We start from the raw sequence: 22,429 nt of genomic DNA, 5'->3' as shown, positions 1-22,429 counted from the left end.
CTGCTGTTGGGAGCAGGCAGGTGGTTTGTTGGCACTGGATTCTCTTTTCTTGGCTGAAAACGGGGAGAGGCAGAGTGTTGTTTGCAGGGAGAGTTTGTGAAACCTCACTCCTGTTCTTTGTAACTCCCCTGCACGCCTGTGCCTTTGAACTTTCCCTGGAGCTGTAAATAGCTGGAGATGTTGCAAATAATCTTAAGCACTGAGAACCGTAAAACTGTCCGGTGCTTTTGCTGGCAGAAGCTCTCTCCTATTGTAGTGGGATGTGTTCAAGTGTAAGGTGAGCAAAAAAGGTGGACTTCCCATGTTTGAACCCTCCATCTGGGAACGTGCTCGAGATGCCAGGACCGAAAAGGGCGGCAGAGCGGGGCGTGAGATGGCAAAGACAAACGCAGCTTTGTCGTCCTGAGGCTGCTGCCGCCGTGACGTGACAAGAAGGTGAAGGTGATATTTCATCCACCGTTGCGCTGCGTCCTCTCCTTACCTGACCTCTGAAATGGAGCCATCGGCTTTGAAAAGCCCGGTGTCTAAAATTAATATTCTTCCCCATCTGACTAAGAAGGCAACAGCTGAGCAACATGAGATCAAGGACCATCTGAGTTTAAACAGGGGCTCAAAGTGGCATTCGAGAGAGAGGCTACTTCCTCCCGGAGTGGACACTTGTCTTTTCAGAAGACTTACTCTGACCGCAAGGCAAGACCTTTACCAGGGGGTTGAGTAGTCGTTCTGAACTCTGCAAACTCCCCTTTATCTGCTGGAACTTGTGCTCGACGCTTGGAGTGGTCTGGACCCCAGCATGTCCTCTTATAAATGGTAATAACTCTATTTTCTTTCTTTCTATGTTGTGTTACATAGCAAGTTTTATCAAACTCCAGGCAGATCTTAATGTTTAATAGTTCTCTGCAAAATTTTTGTATCTTGGACCCAAGCTTTTGTTTTAATGTGCTAATTTTTATGTGGCTTCCTGAGCCAACTTGAGCACCTTCTACAATGATGTGTTAGATTTTAGTTATAGTTTGTCTTAGACGTAGCTGTGAAATTCTTATTATAATAACAGATTTTTTCAGGGCAACTTGTAAGAACACTAATGATGGTCTGTAGTGTATTTCACAGAGCTCTGGTTGATCCTGTTCACATTTTAGTGTGAATAAGTTTATGGTCTTTCTATGGTTCAGTAGAATTATGTAGAGCATTGGATTTTCAATAATTTAGAATTTCAAGGTATCATTTTATTGTACTAGAGGAGTTGAGAAAATGAAAGATGAAGTTTTGTGGGGATAATTACAGATGATTTCAAATTGAGAAAAAGCAGGAAGAAGCAATTTCCAGAAAATCTCCAACAGGGGGCCTCCGGAGGGAACCAGCCACAAGTTTGCATCAGCCTCCCTGAAATGGTCAGGAGATGGGTGGATACAGACACCCTTGTGGGGCTTCAGTATCGGAGCAGTAATGAGCCTAATACTTCGTTTGTAAGTAATCGTGTAAGGTTACTAGTTGTAACACTTGTACGTGTATCTAGTGTGTGAAATCTTCGGTGAAGTGGAAGTGTAAGTAGGGTGTGAAATCTTCGGTGCTCAGCTGTTAATGACGCAGAGAAGGGTGTCTGGGAATCTGGCCTATGTGAGAGGACTGTTAGGAAGCCAAATTCATTTTAAAATGAACATTTTAAGCCGTAGGCAGTGAAAGGCTCTGAAAATGGTGCATTTGGTGAGACCACTCCCCCGAGGGGGCAGAATTCCTGGGGGAGCCCGGGGGGCCCCTTCCTCACGCAGCATGCCCTTCCCATGTCCTTGTCCAGGGCTGGAGGGGCAAGGCCAGCAAGCCAGTTAAACCCCAAGAGACTGTCTCCTTAAACCGGACGCTTAGCCTAGATCTTCTTTGAGGCAGTGAGGGGACAATCAGCCGCCCCATGACGCTCAAGTTGCTTCTCACTATTTGCTTTTGTAGGAAAAAGAAGGGAGAGAAAGCTTTTTCCTTTCAAAGTTCCAACATGTGAAACTCAAGGTTAATATTTGCATTTCTCTTCCTCATTTGGGGCCCTTTCTCTAGTTAAAATAGAAGTAACCTCAAACTTCCCATTGTACATTTTCCCAAAGAGTCAAACATGTGTCTCGGTGATGGGAGCTCTGTTTCTCCCCCTTGCAGTGGAGAGAAGAGTCATGATGACTGTGTCCTCATTTACAAATCAGAGACCGAGGGGGACAGAGACCACGCTCCAGACACGAACTTCCTTGGACTCACCACCAAGATGCTAACAGTGAAGAGGCTGGAAGGAATCAACGCGTGTTACCGCAGCGACCAGCTGGAGAAGATGGCCTTTTTCCAGTGCATGGAGGAGGTGGAGAAGTGCTTTCTGGAAGAAAGTTCTGGTGAACAAGATTCGAGATCTGGAAAAAACCAGGTAAGCAGCGCCCGTCCCCGTCTGTCAGTCGGTTTTCAGATTCCGTGTTGCCATCACTGGTGTGGAATTAAGGGAGCTCTAGGAACAGGCAAACCCCTGCTTCGTTCCCTGGAGTTTTCCCTCCAGGTGGGTGCACTCGCCACGGGGAGGCCTTTGAATGTGCAGCTCTCCCTGTGGGCGCCACCGTGGTCTGGCGCGCGGCTTAGAGGTCACAAGGGTCATGTGGAAGCTCAGTTTCTTAGGAGGTATGGTTTGGGCATGCAATCTGGAGAAGCACTTGAGGGCCACAACTGCTCTGCAGACGTTTCCAGTTCCCTCAGGACCCCGAGGTCCCCACGGAGTAGGGGTCAGGGCTGTCGACAGTGGCTGCTGGGGTCGGGGACAGGCTCTTGCTGGTGGCAGGCCCCGTCCTGGCAGCTGGCTCTTCGGGAGGTCCCTCGCCGAGCGCAGGGGCTGCCGCTCTGAGCAGTGGACGCACCTGTGTGCCAAGCACCCAGCACCGGCTCCGTCACGGCGAGGGGTGTCCTCGGGTGTGGACCGGCGGGCTGTGTCCCCTGCTCGGCCCCCTGGGCCCCCCCCTTCCCGCCTGGAGGGGCCTCACCTGGAACTTGTTTGTCACCCTGCCCCGACGCCCTCCTCAAGGTCGGGACCCTATGTCATCCACCTCGCCTGTTCTCCTGCTCGTGGTACCAAACAGGCTCCGAGAATGTTTGCAGAACAAACAGGCCTGTTTAAGTGTGCCCCGCGTTCCCCTGGGGGCCAGGGGTCATTATTCCTAATAATCAGAGCGAGCTTTGGAAACATCCCTCTTTGTCCTTCCCCGGGGGCTCACATCGTACTGTGGGAGACTCAGGTTCCATCCCTGGGTCGGGAAGATCCCCTGGGGGAGGGCATGGCGACCCACTCCAGGGTTCTTGCCTGGAGAATCCCGCTGACAGAGGAGCCTGGGAGGCTGCAGGCCAAGGGGTTGCAAAGAGTCGGACATGACTGAGCGACTTTACTTTCACTTTCCTCTTCATCCAGCTTCTGTTCTGAAAAACCCTGTCCAGGTAGGAAGGGCATTTCTAATGGTACAACAGACGGTGGAGCACGCTGTTGGGTGTGAAGGGGGAGGAGTCTTTTCCCTGTGAGTACAGAGAGATAGACCTTGCTGGATAGGGGGAACGAGTCGGGCTGAGCGTGGTGTTTGGAGACTGCCCTTCCCCTGTGAGCTAACATCTTGTCCTGCGTACACCAAGAACACACTTCCTCGGCAAAACTGAAGTCAGATCCGAGGACTTCCTCATTCGGGCTGCTTGCGATGCAAATGAATAATCAGAAGGGTTTCCTTTTCTGTTCATTAATTTCTGTGGAACAGGGGAGACAAAGTATTCTTATAGGCTAACTTTGAAACAACCAATGATTTGTAATAGTTTTTATGAGTTTGATTAGGTTTCCAGGATGCTTTTTCGCCAAGTTCTGTGATACAAGTTTTGTAAGCAGGCAAGATGGTGCTAGGTGGAAACATGAAGATTTTCAGGGAGTTTTGGTGATGATCTGCTCCAGAGAAATCGAGTGAGTGGGAAGTGAAACGCTTTAGGACACTTCTGAGGGAACGCCTGAGGATGCTGGCCCTGCGGTCCTGAGAGAAGGTTCTGTGTGATGGGTCTGATGTCTGGCGGCGCCTGCGCCCGGCCGTCACGGCCGCGCGGAAGATGGGGAGGAACCGCCGCGTGCCCCATTCAGTTTCTCACCAAGTGGCTCAGGGCCCAGAGGTGTCGGCAGTAAATTTCCCTGTCTCTCCCTCACCCTGTGGGGGACGGACGGGCCCGGACGGGAGGCACAGAGCCCTTCTCCTTGCCGTGTCTGCCAAGGCCACAGGCCCCGAGGCCCTCACTGGCCTGGTGAGCGGGTGCCTGGGCGGCCAGCAGGCCTTGGCAGGGCTGGGAGGAGAGGGCCTTCCAGCGGCTCGGATGTCGTCAGGAATGCAGACGGAGCTGGGCTGACACGTCTCCATCTCCTGCTGGGGCCACGGGAAATCTTCACAATCCCGGGCCTTTCTCTCCAGGGACCATAAAAACATGCCCGCCATGACTCTCTCCACCTCTCCTCTGTCTCTTCATCCCTTCTCTCTTTAGGAAGATTAGCACAGCTAATCATAGTAGGAACCCTCACTGCGCTGCCCTGAGGAGAATTTACTCCGCATCGCAGGCGCTCTGGTGACAGGCACACTGCTCGGAAGGCCTGAAGCACAAGTTCTTTCTAGAAGAGTCTTTTCTCGCCTAACGAGAACAAATTGTGCGTTCCACAACTTACATCCTTCGACACAGTTCAGCGTAGCTCAGATTCTTCTTTTCCTGCTCTTAACCGGGTTTCTCTGTGTCACTCATTTTTCCTCTTCTGGCTTTATTTTTGCCTCTCTTCCTTCTCTTCCTCTGATTTTTTTTTGAATTGATAGAACGCCACATATTCTACTTTTGTACTGTGTTTTGTTCCTTGTGCTTTCCAACTTCCCTTCGGATTGTTTTTGAAAGGCTTTTCTTATATTCTCTTATATTCTACATACTGTTCAAAATCACCTAAGAAGTGTAGAATTTTAAAAGCTTGTGGCAGATACACTGGGCTTTGCAGGTGGCATTAGTGGTAAAGAGCCTGCCCGCCAGTGCAGGAGACGTTAAGAGGTGTGGGCTGGCGCTCTGGGTTGGGAAGATTCCCTGGCGGAGGGCGCAGCTCTCCTGTGGGTGGCCACCGCTCTGGAGTGGCTCCCTGAACGCACTCCAGTATTCTTGCCTGGAGAATTCCATGGACAGAGGAGCCTGGAGGGCTATGACCCATGGGGTCGCAGAGTTAGATGTGACTGAAGCGACTTAGCACAGAGCAGATAGACTACAATAAACCAGCTGGAAAGCCGCACAATATGGTGTTGAAACAAAGTGGAACTTAAATAATGGACGTGGCACATGTGAGTGATGGTTTAATAGCTACTGTGTGTGTCATTAACTCAGAGTGATAACGACTCTCATACCTGTAATTAGCATTCCTTTCACACAATCACATCCAGGGTTTCCTCTTCTGTTGTTCTCTGTTACCCGTATAAATAACCACCATGCTGTATCTCCCTCAGATCTGACTTGCTGTCTGATACACGCAAACACACACACACACACATTCTTTTTTCCAGTGGAAGACCAAGTAGCTCCTGTTCTCAGCAACCTGAGTCCGTTCTCCCCTGCGGTTTTCTGCCCCCTCTGCTGCCCCACTGGCTCTACGCACCCTGCTTTTTCTGCCCAGGCTTGTGTGTGCTCACCTCCTGTCCTCTGGTCCTCAGCCCCTGGCCCCCCAACAGGCACGGTCCCCAGGGAGGAAGGGACCGTGCGGAGGTGGGGGGGTCACAGCTCCCGGAATGCTGAACCACTGGACACAAATGCTGCAAAGACCAAACAGAACAAACCACTTATGGTCAGGATGTGAGTGGGCGAGGGTGGGTTGGGACAAAGCTCGGGTCTCCCCGTTGCAATGGCAGGTGGCGCATTTAATAGCAGGCGGCCCTTCCTGCCTCACCGCGGTGAAATTGTACTATCAGCGGTGGTCACCGCGATTATAACTTAGATCTCAAAATAACGTAGCTGCGGGCGGAGGGTTTGTGATGTTTAAAGCCGTGCGTCCCCGTCCCGCCCACCCCGTGTCCCTTGCCCGCGTGGGCAGGAGAAGGCTCCCTGGCGGCGGCCCCGTTTCCCTGGTGCCTATCGTCCTTGAACGGGAGACAAGCGCGCTCTCCACAGTGTCACTCGCCGCCAGCCGGCCTCCCTCTACCCTGCACCTGTTTCCGATCTGTCACCCGGGCCATCATATTTTTCCTTTTAAAGAGGCAGATTAGCCGTTGATGGTGTAACTGGAACCGTCACCGCGGGGTCCCGCAGACCCCGCCGCTCGGCACCGCCTCCTGCCCGGAGCAGAGTTCTGCCTGGAAACGAGCTCGTGCAGGGTCAGGGCGGGAAGGCCAGGATGGACTTGTCACTCAGAAGAAAAGGCGTTTGGATTGCAGGTAGCCTGTGCCTTCTCTCGTCTCCCGTCCTCTGGCGTGTGCTCCGGTCCGTGATGACCCGCGGAGGTCACCGACAGGCGCCTGCTCTTGAGGACACCCAGGTAGTAACGTGGCCGCTGTCCTGGCTGAGTGTTTCTGGCCGGGGAACGGGCTCGCCCTGGCAGACGGAATGCGTGTCCTGCCTTGTCCTCCCCCGGGACGGCCGCCCTATGGGGGTGGGATCAGGAGAGGTAGGCAGCCCTTGTCAACATCTCCAAGTCTCCACCAACTTTCGGGGAACCTGGAGGCAGTCATTCCTGACGTGTATGAAAGCTGGCGTTCTATTTTTGTCTGTGAGAGCTAAAAATAATGTCAGCATCTCCTCTTCTACTTCTTATGTAACTGAGGGAGATAAAGTGGCACCAAAGCACAACGTCCTTTCCCCTTGCTAAGAAGTGTCTGCAGAAGAGTGGTCGCCTCTTCTGAGCAAGCTCCTGAGCACAGATGGCCTCCGTGCCTTTTCCTTGAGACCTCTGCCCTTCCCTGCCTTTCCTGGGAGGCCACAGCTGCTCTCAGAATGGGCTTCAGTCAGGAAAACAGGAGAATTTTGAAGGAAGAGAAAGAATTCAGATTCTAAAGATTTTAGTGCTTCCCAAGAGAGAGTATTGTATCTGGGAAATCAGTTCTTTCTACTTATTTAATTCTTTCATCAATTAGCATAGAATGAGTTATTTTTAGGACGAAGGAGGCAGTTTAGCAAATACTCTAGGAGGTGTTCTGAGTTGCTTTTCCTACCCGAAGTGGTTGTCAGCAGAGCTGCTTATCGCCATCTCCCCCACCGCAGGGACTTCTGGCTTTTTTCTGCTTAGTCAAGCCCCTTCCTTGAAATCGTGCTGTCCCAGATGCACTCTATACCTGTGTGTGTATTGCAGGTGGTTCTGTGCTTTGTGCACGGAAACAGTAAGATTTTCTTCACCTCTCCCAAAGAAGTAATTTTTGCCTCTTTGGATTGAAAATGCGTGAATTTATGGTTAAAAGTCTCTCCCGGGGAGTTGGCTGACATGTGTCTATGCCTGCATGTAGATTTCTGTCTTATTCAACAAGAAACCACCAGCTCTGCATCCTGGTGGTGCTGGGAGAGCCCGGAACTCGAGGAGCCAGGTCCCCACGGGGGCCCTGCGCCTCTCCGGGGAGCCGACAGGACGAGTGCTCCTGTCACTGCTGCCCAAGCCCGGATCTGTTTGGCTGTTGCACACACGCTCCGGGGGAGTTGGCTGATACGTGCCTATGCCTGCAATAGACTTCTGTCTATAGGCGACGCGTGGTAAAGAACGGCCCCTTCCCTGGTTCTGAGAGGTGGCCCCCAGGTGTGTCCCGAAGGAGGGGCCAGCAGGGAGCTGAGCTCATTAGGAGTGCTCCGGTGTGTGTCTTTTATAAAATGTTGTTGTAACTTTCTAATGGTAAGGAAAATGTCTCTTAAATCAGATTTTACAATATACCCTCTTCTCTTTTCCATTGTGAATGGTTATTTGGAAATGTGGGCAACCTCTTGTCTTAAGAGTGTCTACAAGAGCAGTTTTAGGAACTCCCTTTCCAGGGTGTCAGAGAATACTATCTGGACGTCAGTCTTCACTGAAGACGTAAAACAGTGGGAAGGTCTCCCGACACCCTGGGAGCAGATCTCTGCTCATGTGGGATTCTGAGAGTCCCAGTCTATGTCTGTGTCATTTTGGGTTCTCAGAATCATTGAAACTGTGATAGTTTTACGTCATTTGGTGTAATAGGAAAAAAAAGGTCTTATTTTCTCTCTCTAAAAGTTAAATCAAAGTAGTAAAATTTACAAACATTGCAAATCAAGCCTGTGATCCTGTTAGAAAATGATGAGTATATTGATAATGAAATTTCTAGATACAATTGACCAAACTGTATCCCGATCCACTTACCTAAGACAATACGACTGTAAAAAGCACATTTGTCTGTCGGGGTTTCCCAGACCAATTTTTCTCACACTCCCTTCATGATTTTTGCTACATCTACACATTACTTTTACTCCTATTAGTTAATATAATATTTTCACACATCAAGTCGTTAAAATATTTAGCAAAAGCAAGAACAGAGTGGAATCATAGTTTTGATGTGCTTATTCTAGATTTTCAAATACACAATAACACACATAAATAAATTTAAAAATGGTTTCTTAGTTTACAACCCCCACATCACCCCAAGCTTCTAGTAAAGAGGTGACTTCATGTCACCATTGGACACTGGCCTCAGGGTGCTGTGTCCAAGTCTTCCGCCTGGGCCGTTGGGCACTTTGGGCTTTATTTTGAAATTTCTGCTCAAAACACAGCAATGATAACAAAGACAGGGAGTGATAAGCAGACAGTGGTGGCGAGCAAAGAGGCCCAAAGTGTCCCCCTGAACGCAGATGCATAGGAAACGCTGCCAGGTCAGCTTCACCTGGTGCCCCTCGCTGGTTCTCCCCGCTGTCACTGAGGTCCCAGCAGAAAGTGGGGCCAAGGCGGGCGTGCATGTGGGGTGCTGGGGGTGTCCTAGGGGTGCACTCGGGGAGGGGGAGCGGGGACCCCTGATGGTTGCACCGCCGGGCAGGAGGGCCTCAGAGGGTGAGGCAGGGGGCACGATCCTCTGCCTCCTGTCACACCAGGGCCTTCTGCAGGGTGATGCTGCTGCTAAGTCGTTTCAGTCGTGTCTGACTCTGTGCGATCCCATAGACGGCCTCCTACCAGGCTCCCCTGGAATTCTCCAGGAAAGAACCCTGGAGTGGGCTGCCATTTCCTTCTCCAATGCCTGAAAGTGGAAAGTGAAGTTGCTCAGTCGTGTCCAACTCTTAGCAACCCCATGGACTGCAGCCTACCAGGCTCCTCCGTCCATGGGGTTTTCCAGGCAAGAGTACTGGAGTGGGGTGCCATCGCCTTCTCCACTGCAGGGTGATAGACCCCCGCGTTTCCAGCTGTGTGTGGGTGACCTGCACCCTCAGTTACAACTTTGATCAGGGAGAGACACGGGCTGGTTAGTCCACTGACGGTGCAGAAGCAACGGACCCAGCCCAGGCCTGCCCTGTGAGCGCGGCTCTGGCTTCGTCCACCCGGGGCCCCGGGGAGCACAGGTCACTGTGGCATTTCCATGATGGTTGGGGAGGTCAGCTGCTCCAGGTCTTTGTCTGAGGGCAGCCTTCTTCACAAGTGGCTGGGCAGCCCTTGGCAAGGTCGCTACCAAGTTCCCATGTGGATGCAGCCAGCAGCCGTGAGGCAGGCCCTGGGTCTCGCAGGCCCCTCACAGGGTGGCTGACCTGTCCCGGGCCCTGGCCTCTGGCTTTGGTGCCACCTCTTCCTGACTCCCCTGTTCTTTAGGGGGTGACCTGCACCCTCAGGTCATTTCCTCACTGGAAATGACCCCCCAAGGCCTCGAGCTGGGAGCTGGGAGTCTGAGCAACAAGGCTGGGGTCGTGACAAGCAGGCCGATGCTCCAATCTGTGACCAGGTGTCAGGAAGTTCTAGAAAGAGGCAGAGAGCAGACTGGCAGTGAGGGGTGTGTGAGCCCAGCCTCCAGGTTGTCTAGTAGACCTTCAGCTTGTAGGCTTTGCCTTGCAAACGTTAGTGGAGAAAGCGGATGCCACCCTTCCTGTTACTGTGCTTTGTGCACCATTTAGGGCTTAGCTGATGAGATGGTTGGTACACGGCGAGTGCAGAGAAAAAAACTGAGCCGGGCAGTCAGGCAAGAAAAGGAAATTTATTAGAAGGAAACAAGAGGGTGACTGGCCCTTAAGGAGAACCTGTGTCCTCCCTTTCTGATGGGGTCTTTCTTATACCCCGCCAGTGAAAAATTCTCAGAAGGGATGGTCATGTAGTCGGAGGTCTGGAATCTGGTGGTCTCGCAGCTTTAAAAGGTAGGCGCCAGTGAGAAAACAGAACGTCGTTTGGGCAATCTGTTCAGTCTCAAGGATCACTGTGGTTTTATTCTTCGTTTGCGAGGCCAACATCATGAGCCATCTTATCAGTGAGCTCCCAGGTGGGCCCTATTAGGTGGATGGCATCACCGACTCAATGGACGTGAACTTGGGCAAGCTCCAGGAGACACTGAGGGGCCAGGAAGCCTGGTGTGCAGCAGTCCATCTGGTCACAAAGAGTCAGACATGACGGAGCGACTGAACAAAACAGAACAGAGGGCTTAAAATTAAGGTGGGGCAAAGTATAGAGATTAACTATGAAGACAAGATTTTAATTCATGAATGTATTTTTTTTCTGCGTCCCAGAGAAATGGCTCTCCCTTCTGAACAGTGCAGAAGCTGTATGATGGCGCGTCCCCTTTCAGCCGTGCGATTCCAAGCCCAGCTCTGATCTGTCTGGCGCTGGCAGCGTGCAGGCGCACCGGGCAGTTGACTGTGGACACCTGACCGGCAGACAATGGGCCCTGGCAGGGGCCGCTCCGCCCGGCGCCTGGCCCAGGGCGCCTGTCAGTTCTGGGGCCACGTCCAGCCTGGGTGTCTTTGAGTCCAGCGTTTGTATGGTTTGCAGGATGGTTCCCCGATCTGAAGGGGGTTGGAGCTCCTTCGGGCGCCAGGGGCAGGACGGAGGCAGCAGCAGGAGGTAAGCTCTCAGAGCCTGTGCAGGCCCAGACTCCCGAGTCTCTCAGGCCCCTTGGGTTCTCAGGAGAGGGCTCAGAAGATGCTCAACATGATGACCGTCCAGCCTCAACCCTAAGGAGGGGTGTTCCCAAAGGGCCCAGAGAAGGCAAGGCTGGAACAAGCCAGGGAAACACGTGATGAGTCTATGCTCACCTGCTCCGTCTGTCCTGGGACCAAGCAGTTCTCACAATGAGGTCCCTGGACCCCCTGGGGGACCCTAAAACTCTTTTGGAAGTCTGCATGGTCAAAACTGTTTTCTCTTCTGTTCTAAATTTTTGCCTTTTGCGCTGCCTTGACTCTTGCCCTAATGGCATCAAGGCAGTGATGAGTGAGACTGCAGCAAAATCAGGCCCTGGCACCAGCGTGCCCTAGCAGCCGTGGCGTGTTTCCCCACCAGACACTCAGACACAACAGAAAGCTTTAGTTTCTGTTTTCTAAAGAGCCAGGTTCCTTAAGAATGTACTTGGTGAAGCGGGAATAAAAATGCATCTGTGTCACAGCGGAAATATTCACTTAAATATTCACTTTGTGCCTGAATTCAATGCTTATTTGCTCAGTGAAGAATCTCCGAGCACCCACTGAATGAAGAGGAGGCAGAGTTTGATGAAACGGGGTCGTTTATTTAAAGGGCTCACAGAGCCTGCAGCTTAGCATGCTTACACAGAGGGGCTCATGATGGGGTCTTCCTGTAGAACCCTCGAGGGCTTCTAGTTATTTCAAAATTTAAAAATGGATGATGACACGAGTAAGGTCTTGTTTCTTCCCAAGCTTCTAGGATAAGCATGATGAGTTGACAGGATAATAGAAGCAAGTTTCTACACTCGTAAGGCTATGTTTGTATTTTACCCATGGCTGCCTGATGTGAAAAGCCTACTCACTGGAAAAGACCCTGATGCTGGGAGAGACTGAGGGCGGTAGGAGAAGGGGGCAACACAGGATGAGATGGCTGGATGGCATCACTGGCTCCGTGGACCTTGTGGGCACCACCGCAATCAGCTCTGACGGCCGTGATCTCCAGCATTTGTGCTGGGTTTCCTGTGTTCCAGGCTCTGTGCTCAGCTCTTCATCCCGGTCAATCCTTACAGTGGTCCTGTGAAGCTGTGTAGTTGCTCTGTTTTATAGATGAGCAAACCGAGGGTCAGTGAGGCCAGTCACCCAAAGGTACGCAGCTCTGTGCCACGACGCTCTATCTGGATGGATCAGTTGGCCCCACACATGAAACGGGCAACGAGGTTTATTTGTAGGCCATTTGTTGTTGCCGTTCAGTCGTTAAGTTGTGTCCAAACGTTTCACTGGAATTTAACTCGCAGACCATTTAACTGGATTTAGTTTTCAGAAATCAAGCATTAAGTATTTGAAAACCACCTCTGATGAATTTTCCAAGGACAGCTTATATTTTCTTCACGTTATCTGATGTGCTTCTCACCTTTGCTGTTTTGGTCAGTTGCTCTACTCCCTGATGCAAATACAGCCAGACTGGGTAGACAGATTAAAAGAAAGGGCTTGTTTCTTTTTCTCAGCAAATTGAGGCTCTTTTCTGGAACTGATGTAACAGTGACCTCCTGTGGGAAGAAGCTGCAAAAGTTACTGCAGTCCTGCCGTGAGGTCAGAGCACTTTTGGCTTGTCCTTCCAACTGGGTTTTAAAAATTATTTAAATAATTCATTATTTGAAGTATAGCTGATTTGCAATATTATATTGATTTCAGGTGTAGAACATAGTGAGTCAATATTTTCATATTTCCGTTTAAAGTTATTACAAAGTCGTGGCTTTATTTCCCTGCGCCGTGTGATGCATCCTTATTGCTGGTCCATTTTATACACCGTGGTTCACGTCTGTTAACCCCACGCCCCTACTTGCCGCCCGCCCTTCCCTCTCCCCTTCGTGACCACTGGTTTGCTTTCTATGTCTACATCTAGGAGTCTCTTTCTGTTTAGCTTGTACATTCGTTCATACAATTTTTTAGATCCTACATATAAGTGATATCATACAGTATTCCACTAAGCAAATGCTGTCTAGGTTTGCTCTTTTACATGATATTTACATGTTGTTTTACATGATATCATTTCATTCTTTTTTAAGGCTGAGTAATATTCCACTGCATAAACACACGGACACACACACACGGCATCTTTATCCATTTGTCTGTTGACGGGCTCTTCCCTCACCTCCATACGCTGGCTACTGGAAGCAGTGCTCCAGAGAAGGCTGGAGTGCGCGTGTCTTTCTGGGTTTGTGTTTTTGTTTTCTTTGGATATATATCCAGGAGTGGGATTGCAAGATTGTCTGGTGCTATATTTTTAGTTTTCTGAGAAACCTCCGTGCTCTTTCCCACAGTGGCTGCAGCTTCCAGTTGTCGAAAGCAGTGTCTTGAGGCTGCCGTCCGCCTGTTCTCAGCCACTGATTCCTGGGCAGAGGAGAAGCCAGGAAACAAAACATTGGAACTAATGATTTTCTCAAACGTATAATAAGGCTGTAAAATTATAAGCTAAATGCTGTGTGTCAGCGTACCTAAGATATTTAATTTCTTTGTTGTATAATACATAACAGCTTTTATAGTCTGTAGTTTATTAACTGTAGTCATAAGTCCGGACTCTTGAATGGATCTGACTTTCCACTACCTTTAGATGGTGGACGACAGACAGGGAAGGTGGACGATCCAGGGACCAGCTTGTTCAGCTTTTACCGTGGTGCTCGGTGTTTCTGCAGGTGTTCTTACACACATTGTACTTAGTGAGAAAGTGCGAGGTGAGCCGTGGTTGCTGTGCACACAGATTGGTGTGAGACCACAAGCGTGGATTTCGCGTCCCCTGTGCTGCCTCTATGACACTGAGCGAATTGCCCAGCCTCTCACCTGCTTCCTCCTCTGGGGTCAAGAGTGCCGCCCCCCGCAGGCTTGCTGTTGCCTAAAGCAGGCTACGCAGAGCTTGCTGTGGAGACAGGCTCACAGACCACACGTGGGTGGGCGTTGTCCGCGGCGCTGGCTTCCCCTCTGTGGTCTGACTGCTCTCCTGCCGAGAGCCCCACCGTCCGCCTTCCCGAGGGACTCTCCTCCTCTCCTCTCCTCCTCTCCTCTCCTCTCTCTCCGCCCGGAATCGCCTTCCCAGTGCCCTGGGAGCGGGCTCGGACGCCGTTCACTGCACGTTGCCTCATGCTGTCTCCTCTCCTGGGCCCTTGCAGGTCCTTCTGTCCTTCAGGGCCAGATTCAAACCCCACCGCGGTTGGTTCTAATCCACCCTCACGCATCGCCCTTCCGGGGCGCTGTGCGTGCCCTGTGCCGCGTGTGTGAGCAGCTCTGATGCCGTTTCCGGTAATTACCTTGGGTTTGGCCTCTGCTCCTGAAAAGCTGGGGCCTCTTCCCCGTGGGGAGCCTGCTCTATTTCGTCGTATCTTTCACGGCACCTGTGTCACGCGTGTCCCATCTGTTTGTGGTCTGGTTATTCCTAACATGGTTTAGGGACTGTTTCATACTTTAAACCTTAGAAGTTAGGATAATTATTCATATACTTATTTCAACTATTCAAAGTCACAGGCAGGGCCAACCTCCAAAGAGCAGGATATCTGGAATAATATCGCTGGGGGAATTTTCCCCAAGAGTCCCACGAGGATGTGCTTGAGTGTATTTTACTCATCTTGATGCGGGCAGGGTGGCCTTGGGAGTCAGCGTGACCTGACGCACAGATCAGAGCATCGCCCGCTGACCCGCTGCCTCCTTCTCTCACATAGAAATTTGTCTACCAGCCTGTATTCTGAAACTGCTCTCACAAAATCCAGGGAACATTGTTTACAGTCATGGCCAAGAGGCATTATATAGATTCTGAAGTCTGTTTTGAGATTAATTTTCCAAGAAAGAATAAGTTTATTTAAACACGGTTTTTATTTGTTTCTCTGAGGTATTCTGATCTTTAACAGTCATCGTTTTCTGTGTGATGAAGATGGTCATTCACCACAGACCAGAACCTTGTTACTCAAACGGCGGTCCATGGCTTGCCAGCGTCGCCTGTGAGCTGGTTAGAGGTGCAGACGGTCAGGTCCCTCCCAGACCTGCTGGGGAAGAATCTGCATTTCAACAAGGTCCATTGGTGACTCCTGTACTCATCGAAGGGTAAAAAGCAGTAGAATATTCACTACCTCCTGCAGTTGACGGATGAAGGGTTCATTCACATTTACTGTAAAAAAATTCCTGGCAGGAAAACAATCGCTACCACAGTTGTGAATACACGCTTGCATATTACAGGCATGTGAAAGCGTTAGTCGCTCAGTCATGTCTGTCTCTTTGCGACCCCGTGGACTGTAGCCCGCCAGGCTCTGCTGTCCATGGAATTCTCCAGGCAATAACACTGGAGTGGGTTGCCATTCCCTTCTCCAGGGGATCTTCCTGACCCAGGGATCGAACCTGAGTCTTCCTCACTACAGGCAGATTCTTTATATCTGAGCCCCTAGGGATGGCCTTCATTATAGACATACACACACACACATGCAGAACACTTGTGTGCATGTGTGTATATGTATGTATGCATGTGGGCGTGTGTGTATTTAGTGTGTACATCTTTCCAGGGGTTTGTCAGGCTATTTCTTGGGAACCAGACAATATCCTTTCTTGAACATTTTAAGAACATATTTTCCTTGATAAAATAAATAGGTCTAAGAATAGTTCTTTCCATTAGATTTCTCAGGCAGACAAAACACAAAACTTGTACTAGGGCCAGTTAGATAAGCTGTGGGAGGGACATGTGAGGTGCTGGGCGTGGCCTGCCTCCCCTGTGAGGTCACTGGTCCTCTCCAGATGGACCCCAAGTTCCTGGCCCTTTTGAAAGGCGGGGCCCCTGACGAGCTGCTGCGTCATGGAAATTCCTTGGTCAGCCCTTGCCCGCAAGGCAGCAGGCGACCTAACTGAGTAAAGGGGTCATTTGTGAGGCCCTTCTAGTGACGGAAGCCCTTCTAGCGTGTAGGCATAACATCTTGTGGGGGGCGGCTGGATCCAGGGCGTCTACTCAGGGCGGCCCTGCTCCCGAAGCTCCCAGGGTTGGGGGGAAGGTCCCTGTGTCTGGAGCTCCTGAGTCCGCCTGGGTTCCGCCCCTCACATTGGACAAGTGACCTTGACTCTGAGCACCTGTGTGGCTCTCTGATATTTGCTCATCCGGGGCATGTGTGCTAAGTTGCTTAAGTCATGCTCGACTCTTTGTAACCCCATGGACTATAGCCCGCCAGACTCCTCTGTCCAAGCGATTCTCTGGGCAAGAAGATTAGAGTGGGTTGCTGCTTCCTCCTCTAGGGGATCTTCCTGACTCAGGGATTGAACCTGCATCTCTTATGTCTCCTGCATTGGCAGGTGGGCTCTTTATCACTAGCACCACCTGGGAAGTCCCAGGGCAGCATTTCCCAAACTCCTGCAGATGAGAATTGCCTAGTACTTGGTGGATATTCCAACCCCAGGCCCCTGAAACCACAGCACCAGACTCCCCATGAGGGAACCTGTGCCTCTAACGCTCTCTGGGGCTCCTCGGGGACCCCACGTGCCCTAGGAACCCCACTTGATTCCAGTCCAGCTGACTCTCCTTCCCTCTTGGGACTAGCTGGCACCAGAGGACACCCACTGCCAACTGAAAAGATAATAATGTGTCTCTGCTGGGGGTTGGTTAGGCCGTAGAACATATATGATACTTGAAATATTTGGTCTCTGTGTGTGATGTGCACTCATCATGCATCTCTTCTAATCAAGTTAGTCTTGTGACCCCTGACGTCTCCTTGATTAAGGCTGAGCACAGCACGCATGTCAGAGGGCTCTCGGTTCTGAGAAACAGGTGAGTGCTGGCTGCTGTCATTGAGTTTCTTGTCCTCCGCGCGCTCGCTGGGTCCCTGGGGACCATGGTTGCGTGGGGGCCGTGGGGACCATGGTTGCGTGGGGGCCGTGGGGACCATGGTTGCGTGGGGGCCGTGGGGACCATGGTTGCGTGGGGGCCGTGGGGACGCTAGCTCTGGGTGTGCATCCCCACTGCCAGCACAGCTCTCTTACCTCTGTGTTAGTTGCTGCAGTAAACATTTTGTGCCGTTAGTTGGGTAGCAAAAGAGGATTCATGATGATAAAATCAACAGATTAAGAATCTTAGCAGAAGGAAGATGTTACACAAGGTTTAAGGAAGAACCAGTGGTCGGGTCACCCTGTGTCCAAGCAGGTGGACGGGCCTGTCTCTGTGGAGAATTACAATGAAGCGGATCTTCCATGAATCGACTTGAGAGACTGAATGAAATCCAACCTGAGCACTCTGGGCCCTACACGTGTCCACAAATAGCTGGAGAGGGCACCCGTGGACAGCAGGTCAGGGGAGGTGGCGGTGGAGGAATGTTTGGGAGAAACATCTAAGACCAGGTGGAGAGAAGGCCTGGCTTCTGCAGCGCGAGGCCTCTGGAGCGGACACGAAGGCTACAGTCCCTGTAGCCATTCCTGAAAACCCTCCCCATTTCCAGCTCTGGGGCCTGAGTGACAGCCTTTGTTTCCCTCCCAGAGTGCCGGTCCCACACCAACCTGGACACCAGTGGCCTTTGGGCTTCCCTCGGCACGGCCCGCACAGAACAGCAGAACCTGTGGGCGGGGCCGGGGGTGCCCTTTGGAGCTGGCGGTGAACTCGGTCAAGGCCAGGACCCAGCTCAGACAGACGCTCTGGACGGGGTGGCCCAGCAGTCTGTGACCAGAAGTGCAGAGACTCACAGGCTCCACTCAGGCCGAGTGGAAGCCTTTGCTAAATGCCTCCCAAGAACCATTCCCGCTGGGCTCCAGCGAGGAGGACAAAGAAGTGCAGTTTGCAGAGCCCAGCATGCTAGCTGTCAGCCACCCCGGCGCCCGCATGCACCGAGGGTGACCTGGGCGTGGGTGATGCTGCCCTCCTGGGGCTGGTGCGCAGATGCGCCCAGTCTGCACGGAAAGCGCTCGGCGCCGCAGATGCGTGACACTGCGGCTCCGTCTAAAAGGTCATCATTTAGCTGAGGTTGAAATGTCAGGCTGTCAGGATCAGGAGGAAAACTGGATGGGCAGTCCCAGCTTGGTTCCTGGGGCCGGAGGTTCTCTGCGCTCGGGCTGAGTGTCTGGGCCGGGCGTGCAGGTGGGCCCCTTCAGGGCTGTCTCAGGTCTCACTTGGGTGAGCAGAGCGGGGTCAGCCCAGGTGCAGGCGGGTGTCCACCGACCCCTCACTGCAGGGCGAGGGGTGGGCCCCAGCCAGCCATTGCGACGGCCACTCAGTTTTTGCTGCCGCTTCCTCTTCTTGGCCAGTCCCCTTAATGCTCACTTCAGAGCCGAGTCTCCAGGTCCATTTGGAATAGAAGAGACACTGGGTCCGTGAAGCTGGACTCACGGAATCCGGCTTTTGCCCCGCTACTCTCTGAGCACGCAGCGGGAGTGCGGGGTGGGCGACACGTACGCCCGGCTCCCCTCTGCCCTCGGTCTTAGGGAGCAGGCAGGCAAGGAAGGGGCGTGGAGGGCTGAGAGCGGAGCGGGTGTAGGGGGATTGCCTAGTCTGGGGGCGCTGGGGAGGTCCCCCGGAGCAAGTGGCGTCTCGGCTCTCACCTGACACACTGGCATTCAGGAGGCGCTCAATAATTAAGGCTCGGAGTGAAGGGGGAGGGAGGCGGCAGGAGAGGAGAAGACACCCTTGCTGACCGGCCCAGCCAGGCCGAGAAAGCGGGAACCTCAGGGCTGCCCGGAGCCTGATACCAAGGTGGGGGCACCTCCCCCAGCTCTGACTTCCTGCTCACAGCCCTGCCTGTGTTTTATCAGCCCTGAAAGTTAATTCTGGTGGTTTCAGGCCTCATTCCTGGGACTTCTTAGAAATGAAATACACTTGGTGCCACTTCCCCTCCTTCTGAAATTACTGTTGCTATATTTTTAGTATGTTTTAGGGGAGTAAAAGGCATTACTTACCTCTAGTTTTCCACATAACCACTTCTGATGACTACCCCTTTTAAATAGCTTTTTTTTTTTTTCAGGCCAACCAGCCTGAATTAACTTTTCTGTGAGAAAAGGTCTTTCGTGGTTTATAAATTTTCATGCAGGATGCTAACTGCCAGGATATTTTTGGATCACAACCAGAGGTTTAACCAGCCTCCCTTAACGGTGAAACGAGGCAGGCCTGAGCCGCACCTGGACACAGTGGCTCTTTCATGGTCCACGTTCAAAGTCATGACACCTCCTGGCTTAACCTCAGGACGTCAGGAATTCTCTTTAAAAACCTGTTTCCTGGAAATGGGTCTTTGCTGTGCTAATGGATAATTTTTCACTTCATATTTTTTTAAGGTGCATAAATTCTATTTTTTCCCCTGGAAAATAGAGAAACCCCAGGGTATTGGGGTGTGTGGTAAGAGCCTCCTCTGTATTAAACAGGACAGAGCATCCCTGTCCTTGGTCTTTAAATATTTCATTAGCAACCGGGGGTTCTTACACTGACTCCTTCTTCCCTGTCCTCCCCAGACACTGGACTGATTATTTTGATTAAAAGCGCTGAGTAAGAGAATGTGGCCTGAGAATTAGCCTCGTAAGTAAATGCCCAAGGCTTTAACCACAGAGGGACCTGCTCTGGGGCTGCTTAGAGTTCTCTATTCGACGTGCCCTTAAGGGAAGCTGGGTTCTTGAGGCCTGACTTCCTCCTTTGTTTTCTTATCCTTTCTCCTCCCGCGCTGAGTGATCCTCCTGGGCTCAAGCGTCACTCCAAACTGGCAAAGTTCCTTGGTGCAAACTTTTCAGAGCTGCTCCCTCTGGGCAGTAGATTTCCTTCCATGTGCCCGGTGGCCTGACGTCCAGGCCAGCTGGTGACGCCTGTGGGAGAAGGCCCTTCCTCCGTGGGCTCAGCCCCGGGGGCTCAACCACCGCTGACCCTCGATCCACCCGTCTCCTCCCCAGGCGGCTTTGCTCAGCCTGTGAACCACACACAGTGGACGTCTTGCTGGAACGGCGAGTTTGCTGTCAGCCAACTATCCATTCGTTCCTGGGGAACCGCTGACAGTTTACTCCTAAGACTCCAAATAAAACTATGCGTTTGCGAAAGAGCATGGTGGGTTTCCCGGGAGAACGGTGCCTGAGGAGGCGGATGGTTGCTGGCCGCGTCCCCACCTGGACGGGGCAGGGCTGCTTGGCCCAGGGGTCCTGCTGGGAGGACTGGCTCCAGTGACCCTTCTGGGTTATGACAATGAAAAATCACAGAGGCCGTGGCTCCCAGTGTGGGTTTTAAGAGGCTCCTTTGTAGTTTGTCAAAAACTGCTTTCCCAGGGGTTTTGGTGTGTAAACACTGAGACATACCTCCGAGCGGGAGCCTCCTAGAAGGAAAAAAAATAAGGCCTTCAACTTCTCCCCAGGAGGTTCAGAGTCACAACAGCACATCTGATGAGCTGAGCCCACAGTCTGGAAAGTGTCCCCAGAGGCCTAGGAGGGCGTCTGGCCCAGGGCTGCAGGCAGGGGGCGGGCAGGGCTGCCAAGTAAAGTTCAGGAGCCCCTGCAATCTGAACTCCAGAGAAGCAATGCATCCGCTTTAGCGTGTGTATGTCCGTGTAGTACTTGGGGCATATTTATACCCCACAGTTCCTCATTGCTTCTCTGACTTGTTCAAATTCTACAGGACCTCCTGTTTTCTCAGTTACACAGTAGCAGGGCGCGGCCTGTGAGCACACTGCACACGAGGTGCTTTGTGATCGTGGCCACGGGCTGACGCTGGAACCCAGAGGCCAGGTGTGGGCGCAGCTGGTGGGCTGGAACCAGGAGGGCGTGGGGACTCCCGTGGCCCACTGCAGGGGTGCTGATGTCCTTACGGTGTCGGGGGCTGTTACGGCCCAGCGGGGGAGAGGGACACGGCAGGGCTGCAGACAGGGAGGCCTGGGGGCACTGTGGGAGACAGAGAGAGGCTGACGGGGAGGCAGGGCTTGATGGACTGGTGTGATGGTCAGAAAGCAGCAGGTGTGACTGTCCTGGGTCTCCACATTGGTAACGGCCGGATACACAGGACTTGTGGTCAGCATGGTAACCAGGGGGTAAGAGAAATGGTCCCACAGCCCTGCTGGGTTCTGAAGCCCCAGCCTGACCTGGTAGTCAAGTCACAGGAGAAGAAGGGCCCCACGGGCGCTGGGTGAGATGGAGGTGGCAGGAGCCAGGATGTAGGGGCAGGCTGGTCGAGGCCCCAGGCGCCGATGAAGGTGTGACTCTCCGGCAGCTGCAGTCACCAGACGCTCTTCTTGTTGACCCCCTTCTTCAAATGGTGCCTGATGGGCTGGGCTGTATTACAGACAAGTGAGTGGCCCCTCCTGAGTGGTGGGGGCACTTCGCACCCCTGCAGAGAGCAGGGAGGAATCGCTGACCCCCAAGCTCTATGTCTGAGAACAGCCTTCCCCCGAAACAAGGACAGACAGGCTGCCCGCCCAGGACCGCCGCCCAGGGCCGCCTGGCCCTTGTGGGGACCTTGGTCAAGCTGCGGTACCCGCTGACCTTTAGAAACAGAGGCAGGTGCTGCTCCCTCCTGCCCAGTGCCCTTGGAGTCCTGAGGCACTTTCTGGGCCCTGGTTTGCCTGTGTGGAGGGAGGCCACATGACCTCCTGGTGGGTTAAGCAGGGGCCACTGGGCTGTCTTGCGTCCTCAGACGGCTGTCGCTGCCAATGGTGACATAGCAGTGAGACGTGGGCCAGCCCCTCCAGATCAAAGCCTCAGATCTGTGCGAGTCCTGCTCAGGTGATTCTTAGGATGCGACAAGTTTGAAACACGTTTCTTGTGACAGAGCGTCTGTCCTCAGGGGTTTCCCAGCCCCTTTCCTGGTGCTTCCCCATTTCCCTTCTCAGTTCCCGTTTTTATCCCCAGAACCTTGTGGGGCTCCCTAGGGTCCCACTCCTTCCTTGTGACCAGAATCGTGGAGCAAGAGAATCCAAGGGCCTGTGTTTGAGTTCCTGGTGGATCGCTTTCATTTTCAAGTCTGATTCAGTTAAAGGAGCCAGTTCTTCAAGAGTCATGAAGATTGACCAGAAAGAGCAAATTCCTGAAGCTCTTGGGGTGCCACCCATCTGCCCACATCTGTGTTCCCCGAAGCCCCACAGGGACTCGACGGGGACCCCACTTCAGAAAGCAGCGGCCTGTGACATAGTCACAGCTCAGAGCGTCAGGGGATTGGTCTCTCCTGCCAGGAGGGAAGAAGCTGGCAGTAAGATGTGTACACAGAGGTCTGTTTTAGCCTGAAGGACCGTTCAGTTAATTACAGTTAATTACGTCGTCAGGTCTGAGGCTCCTCAATCCCCCATGTCTCCCGCCACGGCTTTTGTCTTCTCTGAGTCCGGCCACAGGGGACAACATCAAGGGGGGAATTTCCTTAGGCGGACGCCTGACACTGGGATCTGGTTTCAGAAACCACTCACCTATGGTC

At 52.4% G+C, this 22,429-nt stretch overlaps 1 protein-coding gene across 9 annotated transcripts in view; it reads left to right on the top strand.

The window, feature by feature from the left end:
- Positions 1 to 239: 239 nt before the first annotated feature.
- Positions 240 to 22,429, top strand: part of MYLK4 (myosin light chain kinase family member 4) — a 66,965-nt gene continuing 44,775 nt past the window's right edge. For 2 of the 9 annotated variants that reach the window (XM_006047348.4, XM_045162308.1), the window contains exon 1: positions 2,271 to 2,398. Coding sequence is in view for 6 of the 9 variants with exons in the window: in XM_025264747.3 (XP_025120532.2) it covers positions 2,102 to 2,398 (297 nt within the window). In the remaining 3 variants the exon portion in view is untranslated. Of the gene's footprint in view, positions 811 to 1,092; positions 1,467 to 1,861; positions 2,002 to 2,045; positions 2,399 to 5,901; positions 6,524 to 22,429 lie in introns of those variants that run through there. The other 7 variants (XM_025264749.3, XM_006047346.4, XM_025264753.3 and 4 more) reach the window with 7 other exon arrangements.

Source organism: Bubalus bubalis, chromosome 2 (assembly GCF_019923935.1).
Source record: "Bubalus bubalis isolate 160015118507 breed Murrah chromosome 2, NDDB_SH_1, whole genome shotgun sequence".
Lineage (NCBI taxonomy): Eukaryota > Metazoa > Chordata > Mammalia > Artiodactyla > Bovidae > Bubalus > Bubalus bubalis.
This window is presented reverse-complemented; position numbering and strand designations above follow the sequence as displayed.